This window comes from Corylus avellana, chromosome ca5 (genome assembly GCF_901000735.1).
Source record: "Corylus avellana chromosome ca5, CavTom2PMs-1.0".
Taxonomy (NCBI): domain Eukaryota; kingdom Viridiplantae; phylum Streptophyta; class Magnoliopsida; order Fagales; family Betulaceae; genus Corylus; species Corylus avellana.
The window spans coordinates 1,079,351-1,094,980 of record NC_081545.1 but is presented as its reverse complement, the minus strand read 5'-3'; the positions used below and the strand labels follow the sequence as shown (position 1 = coordinate 1,094,980).

Genomic DNA, 15,630 nt, shown 5'->3' with positions numbered 1-15,630 from the left:
TTCTTGAATATTGAGTTATTGTTATATATCAACTATAGTCGTTGGTTTCATTCTTCTGCTTCTGCTTCTGCTGCATTTAGTATAGTCTAAAGGCCGGTTATTGGTTTTCTAATCCTGGATTGTACGTGATTGTTGTAATGCCTCAGTGAAGGTTCAGAGTGTTAAGGAAAACAATTTGGGCCAAGACGGAAAGCAAAGACGCGATAATCGTTAAGAATATATCTTCCTACGGTAGTGTTGATGCAACCACTAAGACAGCCTTTACAAGTACTTGTTGATGAAGGTTTAACCTTTACATACTTTGCTGATTCATTTATGAATGAATTTTAATTTGCAGGACACAAACTATATAGGAACAAATCCAACAAACAAAGTTACTTAAAATAAGTAAAAAGAAAAAAGAAAAAGAAAAAAAGACACGTGCAAATTAAAGTACTCACACACACAAATAGTAAGATTACATTGAAATTTTCATAGGCTTACAATTCCATCAAGCAGCATACAATAATGATAAAACTTAAACAACATTTGTACTTTCTTAAAAACATTTTATTTAACTAAATTCAAATTTATGACCTTCTCCATTCTTCGTGTTTGCTACATCTTTCCAAAAATCTTCACAAACCAATCATACTTCCTTGTAATCACAATTTGCCCAATAACAACTCCTATCACAAATCCACATCCATACCCTATAGCAACTACTTTCCACCCAAAATGAAATGGAGACTCAGAGCTTCGATTCTCTTCAAAAGGAGAAGGTGGAGTTGGTGTGTACTTGAAATCTCCACATTTCTTTAATAATGGATTTCCACACAATCCTGGATTACCTCTAAATGAACTATTCTGAAATGTGTTAAATTGATTACCATGTGGTATAGGACCTCTGAGACGGTTGTTGGAGACATTAAAGGCTTCAAGGAAAAAGAGTTGTGTTAGTTGTGCAGGTATCTCTCCAAACAACTTGTTTTGGGAAAGGTCCATGGATTCTAGGTGTGTCAAGTTCCCCAATGATGGTGGGATATAACCAGTGAGAGCATTACTGGAAAGATTTAGCATATGAAGTCCTTTAAGACTTCCCACAAGTTCAGGAATTTCTCCTTAAAATCTATTGCTTGAGAAATCAATTACCTTGAACACATCTTGAATTTGATCATACTCCAACTCTATCCCTTTGTTTGTCAGTGTATCTGAGAATTGGACACTTGAACTCCACCCGTCTCCAGAAAACCCTAGCTCCATGTATATCAAGTGATCATTTGCACCAACAACTTTCATGGCATTCCAATGTAGGAAATACTCAGCGGGCAAATATCCAGAGAAACTATTTTTAGAAATATCAATGATATGCAAACCTGAGAATGTATAATTGATTTCAGGATTCTTTATTGCACCAAGGAATGCATTAGAACTGAGGACGAGAACCTTCAACCGAGAAAGATTTCCCAACCAAAAGGGAAAGGTATCATTGATTTGATTGTTACCAACATGAAGGTACTCTAACATCATACAGTTAGCCATTGATCTTGGTAGCTGGCCTTGGAATTGGTTTTCACTTAAGTCAATCATCTCTAAGCTGCTCCCCTCTACCCATGTTTTTGGGATGGTGCCATGGAAGTTGTTGCTTCGTAGTTGAAGTGCTGACAAACGAGAACTCAAGTTTCCAAAACATGGATGAAGGTTGCCTCTCAAGTTGTTATAGGACAAATCAAGTACATAAAGTGAACTCAGATTGCAAATCAACGATGACATTTCTCTTATCAAGTTATTTTGGACGTGATAAATCTTGATAGATGGTTGTGGGATGGGTAGTGATCCTTGGAGGCTGTTACTATCCAGATCTAAAATTTCTAGCTTAGACCATTGGAGAACAAGTGGAGATTGTTCAAAGCCGATTAGAAAATTGTCAGAAAGGATTATAGCTCGAAAAGTTTTTATACTAATATTATACAACCATTTGGGTACTAGGCCTTGAATATAGTTTTGTTGCATCTCAAGCCAACTCAATTTGTTTTGGGTGCGTAAGAAATCTGGGAACTTACGTAAGTTGCAAGAACCCAATGATAGAGTGTGAAACTGTGGAAGAGTATCGTTTGAATTGGCTTTGGTTAGCAATGTTAAATTGTTGGATGATAACACAAGGACACTTAAACTTTTGATCTTAAGAAACATGTCAAACTCTAGCATCCCGCTCAAGTTATTTTCTCTAAAGCCAAGAGTCATAACACTCTTGAGTTCAGAGAATGAGTTTGGAATGGTGCCTTCTAAGTTGTTGTGTCCAAGGTCTAGAAAAGTTAGGTGGGTTAGGTAACCTGACAAGGAAGGGATGTGACCTGTAAAATTGTTGAATGAGAGGTCTAGATAATTGATTTGAGTGAGGTTATTGAGTGCGGTGGAATAGATCCTGATAGTTTGCAGCCCTCGACATCTAAAATATTTAGATAGCTAAGGTTTCCAATTGAATCAGGTAGTTTACCAACGAAACTTGTCTGTTTGATCTGGAGAGCCTTAAGAGGACTACTCCAGTGAAATTCAGGCAAATGACCCGTGAGATTCTGATTCCCTCCTATCCAAAGATACTGTAGGTTTGGTAACTGAAAAATTTTGGTTGGAAATTCTCCATGCAATTGACAATATCCTAGATCTAGAGCTGTTAAAGAAGATAAATTTGCAAAACTTTGAGGTATAGTGGACAATATATTGACGTCAGAGAGAAAAAGTAGTTCTAGGCTAGTTAAGTTTTGGGTTAAACTTCTCAGATCACTTCCAGTACATAATAAATTATAATTACCAGAGAGATCGAGGGAAGACAACTTGGAGATGTGTGAAAGCTCTGAGGGGATTTGTCCAGAAAACATGGAGAGGGAGAGGTTGAGATAGGTTAGCCTCAAAAGATTGCCAACTCCAAATGGGATTTGAGAGCCAATGAAGTGATTATCAGCAAGATTAAGCCTTTGAAGTTGAAGAAGGCGGAAGAGGCCGTTGCTGGAGTTAATAGAACCATAGAGAAAGCTGCTATTAAGGTGAAGGCCAATCACATGACCTGCTTCCTCATTGCACTCAACCCCGTCCCATGAGCAACAATCACTGTTCCCTCCTTCTAGAGTCCATGATGCAACTTTAGGATACGCAGAAGGGTCATAAGAAGCAGACATGTTTATGATAAAACTATCCTTGAATTGCAACAAGGCTGATCTCTCATCTTCATGACAAAGTGGCTGCAGAGAAGACAAAGAGCCCGTGAGTAAAACAAGGAACAATATTGAGAGAAGAAAAAGCAAGCGCATGAACATGGAGTGAGACAAATAGCTATCCATCATCTTTAATTTAGTATGTTTTTCGGTATTTAATTTTATAAGGCCAGAACTACAAGTGAAGGGCTTTTATAGCCTAGTAAGTTTGGAGATTCCAAATGGGATTTTAAAAAAGTGTGACTCAGATGCTTCCATTATTATTGAGAAATGCAATATGATTTCACACCATGTCACATGAAGGCGCTAGCGGTCGTGGTGGTTTAACTTTCTCACTTTTTATCAAGTACGTCTTCTTTTTCCATTGCTTGTGCTTTTCTACATCTTCCACTTGCTAGTTTAGTGGCGACAATGCGTTTTGGAAAAAGATGCGAAACTAGGGGCTAGAGGACGACGAAAAGACATGGAAAGTTGTTAAACAATAACCCCAATGTGTTGTAGACAAAATTGGAACACTCCAATAAGTAGGGCTGTCAAAAATTATCAGGATACTGGAACCGAAAAACTAGGAAACCGAAAAACAGGAAACCGAGAAACCAAGAAGCCGGTTCCGGTTCCGGTTGGGAAAAACCAAAAACCGGGTACCCCAGTTCTGGTACCCGGTTTTTGGCACTCGGTTTTTACTGGAAATACGGGAACCGGGTGCCTATATATATATATATATTAAATTAATATGTCTTTTCCTTAAAGCTATAAACCAGCACCCGGAATAGTGGAATTTCGTTTGATGCTTAATTTACCATTTTGACCTTCATTATTTCATTAATTTACAATTCCTTTCTTTCATTTCCTACACACGCCCCACTACTTATTTTATTTTAATTTATTTTTTCCTCTTTTATCTCTCTACCAGCAGCATTCAACAACTTCCCCACGCAGGCACCTACTCACTATTTTTTTTAATTTTTTTTTTTCTATCTTTTTGGTGGTTTCTTTTAGGTGAAATAGAAAACAAAAGAAAAAGAAGAAAAAAAGAGAGAGAAGAGAGCATTCGGCTGAGAGGAGAGAAAAAATGAGGTTTTTTTCTCATAATCACATTCATATGATATTGGAGGATCATTTGTGGTTCGATCTTGATGCAATTTTAATATGTTGTTCCTGACAACGAGATCTACGTATTGACTGGTGTCGATTGTTGGAATCCTTCTCCAGCTACTTGCTTGCTCATACCCACTTCCTAAGATCTTTCTTTGTTCTACCTAAATGAATTTATTTTTGTTTTGCTTTGGGTATGGATTTGTTTGATTATCTACAATGGGTGGTTGTTTTGTCAAAAAAAAAAAAAATTGATTTAAGCCAAAAAAAAAACAATTTAAAAAAAAAAAAACCGGTTACAGGACTGGGTTCAAACCGGAACTGGCCGGTAACTGGGACCCCGGTACCCGGTTCTGGTTTCCCAAAACCACGAACCAGGGTACCCCGGTTTTGGTCCCCGATTTTGGCCAAAAACCGAAAAACCGGACTGAATTGACACCCCTACCAAGAAGCATTGGTACCCTTTTGGCCGGTTTGAAATTGCGTTATAGAGCTTAAAAAGTACTTATAGTATCTAAAATGTTGTGCCAAATAAGAGCGAGCATGTTTGGTAAAAAGTACTTTTAGTACTATTAATCAAACGTACTATTAAAAAGTACTTTTAGTACTATTCAAACGTTGCTTTTCACGCGTGAATAGCAACGTTTGAAGGGTGTATTACTATTCAAAGGTCTCCAATTTTGAAAATATTGGCGCTCAAAATTTGCATTTATAACAACTACCTAGACCCAAAAACTTCAAAATTTCTCCATCTTTCAACCACACACACAAAACTAATTTTTTTTTTTAAAAAAAAATAAAAATAAAAATAAGAGGGGTGGCCCGCGAGCCACCCAAGAGGTGGCCAAGGGTCGCATAAGGCCAGAACTACAAGTGATGGCCTTTTATAGCCTAGCAAGGATTTAAGTTCGTAGACCCAACAAGAGTATGACTCAAACTAGAGTTGGCTCGAGATATTAATATATTATTTGATTTTCTTATTTAATACTATCAATTATATTATAATATTTGTTTCAAGAATGGAATATTGGATATTTTAAGAGAATCAAACGATATTAATGTCTTTCTCAAGTACTTATTTACTATAATTTGGGGCCTTAATTAAATAATATCGACAGTAATTAAGGCCTTAAATATTTTTTTTTAATAAAAATAATCTTTATTAATATTTATTAATTGAAGGCCTTATTAAATTAGGGACATTATAATTAGGCGCCTAACGCTCCAGCCGGCCCTGACTCAGACATCAATTCAAGCGCCTGACCGCCTGTTATGGTGGTTTCACTTTCACACTTCTTTTTTGAGTGGAGTAGAAAAAGTAGTCCTAAGCAAAATCAATTTTGTTTCTTCCTATGAAAAACAAGTACTATATATGCTAGGAAGACCACGAGTGAAAGCACTCTATTACCACGAGAAAATGTTGCCTGAGGGAGTGAAGCACGTTTCGCACTACAAGATTTTCATTTGAAATGAAGTGGATCTTATTCCTGCTTCGTTTTCTGGGTGTGTGTTTTTGTGTTTTCTTTCTTTTTCTCTGTAATTCGTTAAGGCTTGAATGGGCAATCTCTGGACATGATTGAATAGCTAAACAGCATTCATGTGCCCAATCTCAAGCAATAATCGACACATTTGTTTTATTAAACCCATGATTCATGGGAAATTGGGAGGAATTAGCAAGTGGAAACCAATTCCAGCCCCCAACCGAACAGTCCCCGAGTTCAGAGATTATCGTTTTCACACGACCACCTTAATTCACTCTGATTGGGCTAAGCTCAGTTCATTAATTATTAATCGGTCAGAGGGAAACATTTTGTCAATATCGTTTACACGGATTAGTGGATCAAAACATGACAATAATCTTTTGCAGTATTCACTTAGTGGTCTTCATTATAATGTACCAATTCCATCCTGTGCTAGAAGCATATATAAACTTACATTTATTTTGTTTGAAAACACTTCATCCAAATAACTTAAAAATTATCACTTCCTGCTATATATATATTCACCCTTCTTGGAGTTTAATTTGTTCACTCATAGTCACAAACTTTTTTCTTTTTTATTTTCAATTTATTTTTTTATTTTTTATTTTTATAAAAACGAAAAATAAATACAACAGATGAAGACTATCAAGCTACATCCATATCCCATCACACCTACTTTCCAATCAAATTCAAATGAAAGACTCTAAGCCTTATTCTCTTCAAAGGTTGAAGGTGGCAGCGGTAAATACTAACCTCCTCATTTCCACAACCTCATATTACCACAAGATGAACTATTCTCAAATGTGTCAAATTGTTTTTCATGTTGTATAGGTCATGTATAACATTTGTTAGGAGACATGAAAAGATGAAAGAAAATTGAGCTCGGGTAGTGTTGAAGGTAATGTATGTGTTATGACTGGTAAGAGCATTGTTGGAAAGACTGAGCAAACAAAGTCCTTTTAAACTTCTCGTGACATATGGAATTTCTACTTCAAATTTATTGGCAGAGAAATCAAAGACTGTGAAGACATCTCAAATCTTTTGAACTTTATGCCTTTGTGCTATACATCTTTTTCTGCTTCTTTTCTCATTCTCCCACTTTTCAAAATTACTAGTGGATATGTGAGGTACATGTGTGGAACCCATATAGCCCCACATATACAATAATAATTTTGAAAAGTGAGGATGTGAGGAGAACAAGGGGAAGAAAAAAGTGCATTGACGCGGAGATACGTTAAAAAAATTTGGACAAAACTTGGATGTTAGTACAAAGTTGGTATCTTCAATAATTACATGTACTAGTTGTGACACTTTTTGAAATTGAGGGATCTGTTTGATTTTAGCCCTAATCACAAGTACTAAAATTGCATTTAACCCTAATATTTCAAATACCTCAAACATCCGCAACATCCTAGTTAAGCCTTATCTCAAGCAGCGATGAAGATGACTAGGAGTTCTATCTGAATATTAATAACCGCAACCCATACCATGATATGTACTTCGGAGTAATTTTTATTTGTAATGTCAAAAAGTATATTTAAGAAAAAAAAAACAAAAAAAACCTATCTTATTGCAAGTACTTCAACATATTTTTTAACGTCGTCTTTCCTATGATGTTTGAAGGAAATGTTTGAGAGGTCAATGGCTCCTGAATCAGGCAGCTTATCTGAGATTTGTAGTTGGCTCCGGTGTGGAAAAATTCAAGAGGCAAAGATATCATGTAACTGAGTATGAGAAGAAAGCATTTGGAGGTAACTGCTAAGGTTGTATAACGTACGTATAAGTTAAGGTTGTGTTGTTGTAAATTGACCTCTTCTTGCACCTGATCTCACTGTCTATAATATTCCAATGTTTTATTTTTCCTGAGAAAAGCAAGTCAAATGATTTCTTACATTAAGGTTGCAAATTTGGTGCTCTGCTTCACAAGAGTACTCTGTTCTTTATACCAAGGCTAATACATGGGATCGGTTCCAAACTTCCGTAGTATATATCAACGACAGTCGTCTAACCCATTCGTTTTTCCCGCGTCTGAACATAGAACTCAATAAGAAGTTCCAGGTTTTGCTTTTACTCTCTAATTGTTCATCTTCTTGGAGAAATGCAGTGCAATCTAAAGGGTGGAGCTTTTTATGTTATGCTGGATTATTTTTGTGATAATCCCTCGCTGAATGGTCAGAGCTTAGAAGCAGAGCCAAATGAGCTCAAGAGCTCCATTTTCTTTGGTCTCTGCATTCGACGAAGGTTGTAACCATTGATTTCATTGAGACCCACTTCCATTTGGCTGAATATATATGAAGTCAATAATGTGATATAAATGCTAGAAGCATATATAAACATATTCATCCAAAAAAAAAAAAAATCATTTATTTTGTTTGCAAACATTTAATCGAAATCACTTGAATTCTATTACATCCTCCGATTCACCCTTCTTGGAGTTTGTTGCCTCTTTACAAAAGTCCTCATGAACTTCCTTATAGTCACAAATTTTCCTATAACAGCTCCCACCACCAAGCCACATCCATATCCCATCACAACTACTTTCCAATCAAATTCAAGTGAAGACTCTGAACCTTGATTCTCTTCAGAGGTTGAAGGTGGCAACGTGTCACATTGCTTTGATAATGGTTTTCCATACAATCCCAGATTACCACTGAATGAACTATTCTCAAATGTATCAAATTGTTCTCCATGTGGTATAGGTCCTGTAAGCCGATTGTTGGAGACATCAAAAGATGAAAGAAAATTGAGCTCCGCTAGTTGTGGAGGTATAATTCCGGACAACTTGTTTCGAGAAAGGTCCATTGATTCTAGTTGTGTCAAGTTCCCCAAGGACGATGAGATATGACCAGTAAAAGCATTGTTGGAAAAATTGAGCAAATGAAGCCCTTTCAGACTCGCTAAGAGATATGGGATTTCTCCTTCAAATCTGTTGCTTGTTTTATGAAACCCATGATTGTTTTATGAAACAGCATTCTTGTGCCCAATGTCAAGCAATAATTGACACATTTGTTTTATGAAACCCATGATTCATGGGGAATTGGGAGGAAGCAAGTGGAAACCAATTCCAACACCCAACCGACAGCCCCCGAGTTCAGCCGTCCTTGATTACATTAAGTAAGGGTAACGTTGTCCAAAAAATTTAACCTAAAAAATATTTGGACAATTTTGCCCTTCTAAATGTACTAACTAGAAGAAATAGAGGAAATTTAAAATGGAGAGGATCATTTTCCTTGAAGCTTTATGCCTTTGTGCTATAAATATTTTTTTGCTTCTTTTCTCATTCTCCTACTTTTCAAAATTATTATTGGATATGTGAGGTCCTTGTGTGGAACCTATATAGCCCCACATATCCAATAGTAATTTTAAAAAGTGAGGATATGAGAAGAACAAGGGGAAGAGAAAAGTGTGCTGACGCGGAGATACTTTAAAAATTTGGACGAAACCTGGATGGAGGTACAAAATTGGTATCTTCAATAATTACATGTATTAGTTGTAACACCTTTTGAAATCGAGGGATCTGTCTGATTTTGGCCTCAATCACAAGTACTTAAATTGCATTTAACCCTAATATATTTCAAATACCTCAAACATCCATAACAACCTAGTTAAGCCTTATCTTAAGCAGCAGTGAAGATGACTAGGAGTTCTATCTGAATATTAATTACCGCAACCCATAGCATGGTACTTCGGAGTAATTTTTATTTGTAATGTTATAAAGTATATTTAAGAAATAGAAATAAAAAAAATAATAATAAAAAAATCTTATTTCAAGTACTACAACATATTTTTTAACGTCGTCTTTCCTATGCGGTTTGAAGGAAATGTTTGAGAGATCAATGGCTCCTGAATCAGGCAGCTTATCAGAGATTTGTAGTCGGCTTAACCGGTGTGGGAAATTTCAAGAGGCAAAGATATGATGTAACTGAGTATGAGAAGAAAGCATTTGGAGGTAACTGCTAAGGTTGTCTGCACCTTATTCTATCCATGTAACGTACGTATAAATTAAGGTTGTGTTGTTGTAAATTGACCTCTTCTTGCACCTGATCTCACTTTCTATAATATTCCATTGTTTTATTTTTTCCTGAGAAAAGCAAGTGTAATGATTTCTTACATTAAGGTTGCAAATTTGGTGCTCTGCTTCACAAAATTACTCTGTTCTTTATACTAGGGCTAATACATGGGATCGGTTCCAAACTTCCATAGTATATATCAACGACTGTCGTCTATCCCATTCATTTTTCCCGCGTCTGAACATAGAACTCATTAAGAAGTTCCAGCTTTTGCTTTTACTCTCTAATTCTTCATCTTCTTGCTTGGAGAAATGCAGTGCAATCTAAAGGGTGGAGCTTTTTATGTTATGCTGGATTATTTTTGTGATAATGCCACGCTGAAGGGTCAGAGCTCAGAAGCAGAGCCAAATGAGCTCAAGAGCTCCATTTTCTTTGGTCTCTGCATTCGACGAAGGTTGGTACCATTGATTTCATTGAGACCCACTTCCATTTGGCTGAATATATATGAAGTCAATAATGTGATATAAATGCTAGAAGCATATATAAACATATTCATCCAAAAAAAAAAAATCATTTATTTTGTTTGCGAACATTTTATCGAAATCACTTGAATTTTATTACATCCTCCGGTTCACCCTTCTTGGAGTTTGTTGCCTCTTTACAGAAGCCCTCATGAACTTCCTTATAGTCACAAATTTTCCTATAACAGCTCCCACTACCAAGCCACATCCATATCCCATCACAACTACTTTCCAATCAAATTCAAGTGAAGACTCTGAACCTTGATTCTCTTCGGAGGTTGAAGGTGGCAACGTGTCACATTGCTTTGATAATGGTTTTCCATACAATCCCAGATTACCACTGAATGAACTATTCTCAAATGTATCAAATTGTTCTCCATGCGGTATAGGTCCTGTAAGCCGATTGTTGGAGACATTAAAAGATGAAAGAAAATTGAGCTCCGCTAGTTGTGGAGGTATAATTCCGGACAACTTGTTTCGAGAAAGGTCCATTGATTCTAGTTGTGTCAAGTTCCCCAGGGACGATGGGATATGACCAGTGAAAGCATTGTTGAAAAGATTGAGCAAATGAAGCCCTTTCAGACTCTCTAAGAGATATGGGATTTCTCCTTCAAATCTGTTGCTTGAGAAATCAATGACTGTGAAGACATCTTGGATCTTTTGATATTCTATCTCTATGCCTTTGTTTGCTATTGCAATCGAGTAAGCGAAATCTGAATACCACCAATCTCCAGTAGTCCTTGCAATCATGTACTTTAATTGATTGGCATCAGCAGCTTTCATGGCAGTCCAATGTAGGAAGTACTCTGCAGGCAAATGTCCAGAAAAATTGTTGCAAGAGAGGTCAATGATACGCAACTTGGGGAATGTATAATTTGATTCAGAACTTCTTATTGCTCCATAGAATCCATTGGAATGAAGAACAAGAACCTTCAATTGGGGAAGGGTTCCCAGCCAAAATGGGAAAGTACCAATGATCTTATTGTTACCAACATGAAGATACTCTAGCATTGCAGAATTTGCTAGTGATCTTGGCAGAGGACCCTCTAATTGGTTTTGAGTTGAATCAATAACCCTTAAGCTACTACTGTTTGCCCATGTTTTGGGGATGTTGCCATGAAAGTTGTTACTTCGTAGTTCAAGTACTGACAAAAAAGGACTAAAATTTCCTAAGCATGGATGGAGAATGCCTCTCAAGTTGTTGTGGGACAAATCAAGTTCAGAAAGTGAACTCAGATTGCAAATCAATGGTGAAATTTCACTAACCTTGTTCCAACCGACTTGAAAAATCTTTGTAGATGCTGGTGGAATCGGGAGTGCACCTTGCAGCATTTTAACGTCAAGTGATAAAACTTCTAGCTTAGACCATGGGAGAACAATTGGAGATTGTTCAAAACCTATTAGAAAATTAGAAGAAAGGATTATAGCCCGAAGAGTTTCTATACTGGTATTATACAACCATTTGGGTATTAGGCCTTGAAAATTGTTGTCTGGCAGCTCAAGCCAACTCAATTTGTTTTGGTTGCGTAGGAAATCTGGGAACTCCTGTAAGTTGCAAGAACCCAATGTTAGAGTGTGAAACTGTGGAAGAGTGTCATTTGAACTGATCCTCGTTAGCAATGTCAAATAGTTGGATGATAGCACAAGCACACTTAAACTTTTGATCTTAAGGAACATGTCTAACTCCAACATCCCACTTAATTTATTGTAGGAAAGGTCCACAAAAGTTAGTTGAGTCAGGTTAGCTGACAAGGAAGGAATGTGACCTGTAAGAGTGTTCTCTGGCATATCTAGATAAGTGAGTTGGGTGAAATTGCTCAATGAAGCTGGGATAGATCCAGAGAAATGACAATTCCTAAAATTTAAAACATGTAAAGAACTTAAGTTTCCAATTGAGGTCGGTAGTTTACCATAAAAACTTGTGCCCTCAAGTGTGAAAACCTGAAGAGAACTGCTAGAGTAAAATTCAGGCAAATGACCAATGAGGTCTTGATTGTATGCTACTCTAAGAAACCTTAGGCTTGGTAGCAGAAAAATTTTGGTTGGAAATTCGCCATGTAACCAGCACTTTAGTAGATCTAGAGTTGCCAGAGAAGATAAATTTGCCAAGCTTTTAGGTACTTGTCCCCAGAACATAGAATTAGAGAGGTTGAGATATGTAAGTGTTGAAAGATGGCCAACTCCAAATGGGATTTGAGAGTGATTGAAGTTGTTAAATGCAAGATTAAGCCTTTGAAGTTGAAGAAGGTGGAAAAGGCTGGTGTTAGAGTTGATAGAACCATAGAGACAGCTGCTACTGAGATCAAGGCGTATCACATGACCTGTGTCCTCATTGCACTCAACCCCATCCCATGAGCAGCATTCACTATGCTCTTTTTCTGGAGTCCATGATGCAACCTTAGGATATGCAAAAGTATCAAAAGAAGCAGAGCAGTCAATGATAAAACCATCCTTGAATTGCAACAAGGCTGATCTCTCATCTTCGCGACAAAGTGGCTGCTGAGAAGACAGAGAAACAGTTAGTAAAACAAGGACCAACGAGAGAAGAAAAAGGAAGCGCATGAACATGAACTGATACAAATATTTATCCGTCATCTTTCACTCTGTTTTTTGGTCTTTTGATAAGCCAGAACTACAAGTGAAGGGCTTTTTTATAGACTAGAAAAGGATATAAGCTTTACAAAAGTTTGGAGACCAAAGAGAGACTCCCTAATCCTCGTTCAGCCAAGTTGTGAATGATGACTAATTATTTTGTAACCATTTGATTCAGATTCTTCAATTAATTGGTATAATATTCTTTGTTGGCAAAGGATGATGTGTTTGAGTGTATCTCCAACGAATCTGTGGTTTCACTTTCATACAAAGCTGCTTTTCTTATATGATGACAAAGAATTGTTGGGGTTATCTCACGTCTGTTGTAAAAGAGGTTGGTAATCAGTTTATAAGTATGAGAAAAAGCTTTACCTCTTGAATTAACTTTTGGAGTTGAGAGATGCTCAAGACCACCCAACACTGCTAATAGAGTCAGGTTCATCCAACAAGTCTCGGCCCAACAGTCCACGAGAGAAACGTGTTATCTGTACTCCAACCCAGACTCGATTGTTGTGGGATAAGTTATCCCATATCGACAATTGTGAAAGAGGCTAGTAGTCACTTTGTAAGTGTGAAGAAAAATCCCACCTCACCCAACAACAATGAACAGCATACTAAGATGATTTTGCTTACACCTCTTCAATTAAATATATATTAGCACTTCTATTAAATTACTTGTCATGATTTTTTTTTTTTAATCCCATTACCATTATCTTCTCTCAGCACTAAATTTCTTTTGCTAAAGTAGGTGCTCCTCTTGCTGATTAAGTGGTTAGGCTGTTTCCCATAAAAAAAAATAAAAAAATTGAGAAATAACAAACGTGGTTTTAGACCGTTGCAAAATCAGGCTTGAAGAAGAGAAAAAGATTTTAGAATCTTCTTACGGAAGGAAAAAGTGTTTGGTAATATTTATCCCTAATTTATCTTTGTTAAACATTAACAATTTATAATATGGGGTTCTGATTTACCAGACTTTTTGAATTACAACTTAAATTTTTAACTCATATATATATATATATTCAAAAATTAAAAAGCTTTAAAATTGATGTGGGAATTATTGTTCCTACTGCATAGGTCGAGTTGACCATTTTTTTCCTACCACTTCTGGTACGAATAACTAAGACAGACTTTACAACTAGTTGAAGGTTTGTTTTACACACTTTTCTGATTCATTTATGAATGGTTTTTAATTTGCAACTGATAATAGCTTCAATGTGCACAATTTTTTATTTTTTATTTTTAAGTAAGCATTATCATACCTTAATTATTTTATAATAATTCTTGTATTTTAGAGTTAATTATGGAATATTGTTTAATTATTAATCTTAAGCTTAAATAGTGTATTAATGCTAAAATTCATCTCTTGTAGGTGTTAAGCAAGATTAAGGGGAATGTATCCAAAAGAAGGGAACCGAGGTTCATCTGATGGAGTCTCTGAGCATCATTTGCTCATACTGTGCACCCACGAATACAAAAAAAAAAAGGGCATTTAGTGACGTGTCTACAATAATAGGTTTTTTTCACACTTCACTAATTTGATCAAATTGCGAGGATCTCATTCAACAAAAGGACAATAATTGTTAAAGTGGAAAACTTCTTTTTGTTTCTCTGAAAATAAGAGAAGCAGTGAAGCATAGTGGAAACAAGTGAACGTGTGGGACCAAATAGGAGTTTTCTTTTGTTTTATATTGTTGCTTCAAGTTCAACAAGAAAAGGTCCAAGAATTTGAAAGAAGGGAACCAACCAACCCAGTGAGATTCAGCAACGTGACATTAATGGGGCTATTAACTAATAATAATAATAATTATTATTATTTATTGTAGCTTATTAAGAAAGCTGTTTACAAACAAAGAAAGCTGTTTAAAATAAGGAACAAAAAAAAAAAAAAAAAAAAAAAAACATGCAAACTCACACACACAAATACTTTAGATATTACATTGAATTTTTTATAGGTTTACAATTCCACCAAGCACCATACAACAATGCTAAAAACGCAAACATATTTATATTTTTCCTAAAACATTTTATTTAACTAAATTTATATTTGAGACTTTCTTCGATTCACCATTCTTCTTGTTTGCTACATCCTTCCAAAAATTTTCACAAACCAACCATACTTTCTTGCAATCACAGTGTGCCCCATAATAACTCCTATCATAAATTCACATACATACCCTATGGCAATCAGTTTTCAACCAAATTCAAATAGAGACTCTTCAGAAGGAGAAGACGAAGTTAGTGTGTATTTGAAATCTCTACATTTCTTTAATAATACGTTTCCACACAATCCTGAATTGCCTCCAAATGAACAATTCTGAAATGTATCAAATTGATTTCCATGTGGTATAGGCCTTGTGAGATGGTTGTTGGATACATTAAGGGACACAAGGAAAAAGAATTGTGCTAGTTGTTGAGGTATATCTCCAAATAACTTGTTTTGAGAAAGGTCCATTAATTCAATACATGTCAAGTTCCATAAGGATGATGGGTAAGACCAGTGAGAACATTATTGGAAAGATTTAGCAAATGAAGTTCTTTAAGACTCCCATGAGTTCTGGATTTTCTATTACTTGAGAAATCAATGAACGTGAACACATCTTGGATTCTCTCATACTCAAACTCTATGCCTCTATTTGTCATTGTAAATGTGTAATGGAAAGAACCACCCCACCTGTCTTCGCCAAAAATCGCCTGCATGTATATCGACATGATTTGCACCAACAATTTTTATGGAATTCCA

At 36.1% G+C, this 15,630-nt stretch overlaps 2 protein-coding genes across 2 annotated transcripts; both read right to left on the bottom strand.

Annotated features, from left to right (window-relative positions):
• Positions 1-597: 597 nt before the first annotated feature.
• Positions 598-3,317, bottom strand: LOC132180630 (receptor-like protein 54). Its single transcript, XM_059593522.1, has 3 exons — positions 2,792-3,317; positions 1,132-2,333; positions 598-846 (listed from the first exon to the last, which is right to left on the bottom strand). The coding sequence occupies exons 1-3, from the start codon at positions 3,315-3,317 to the stop codon at positions 598-600; spliced, it is 1,977 nt and encodes a 658-aa protein (XP_059449505.1).
• A 7,077-nt stretch (positions 3,318-10,394) lies between these two features.
• LOC132180626 (receptor-like protein 6) lies at positions 10,395-12,893 on the bottom strand. Its single transcript, XM_059593516.1, has one exon. The coding sequence runs from the start codon at positions 12,891-12,893 to the stop codon at positions 10,395-10,397; it is 2,499 nt and encodes an 832-aa protein (XP_059449499.1).
• Between the last annotated feature and the right edge of the window lie 2,737 nt (positions 12,894-15,630).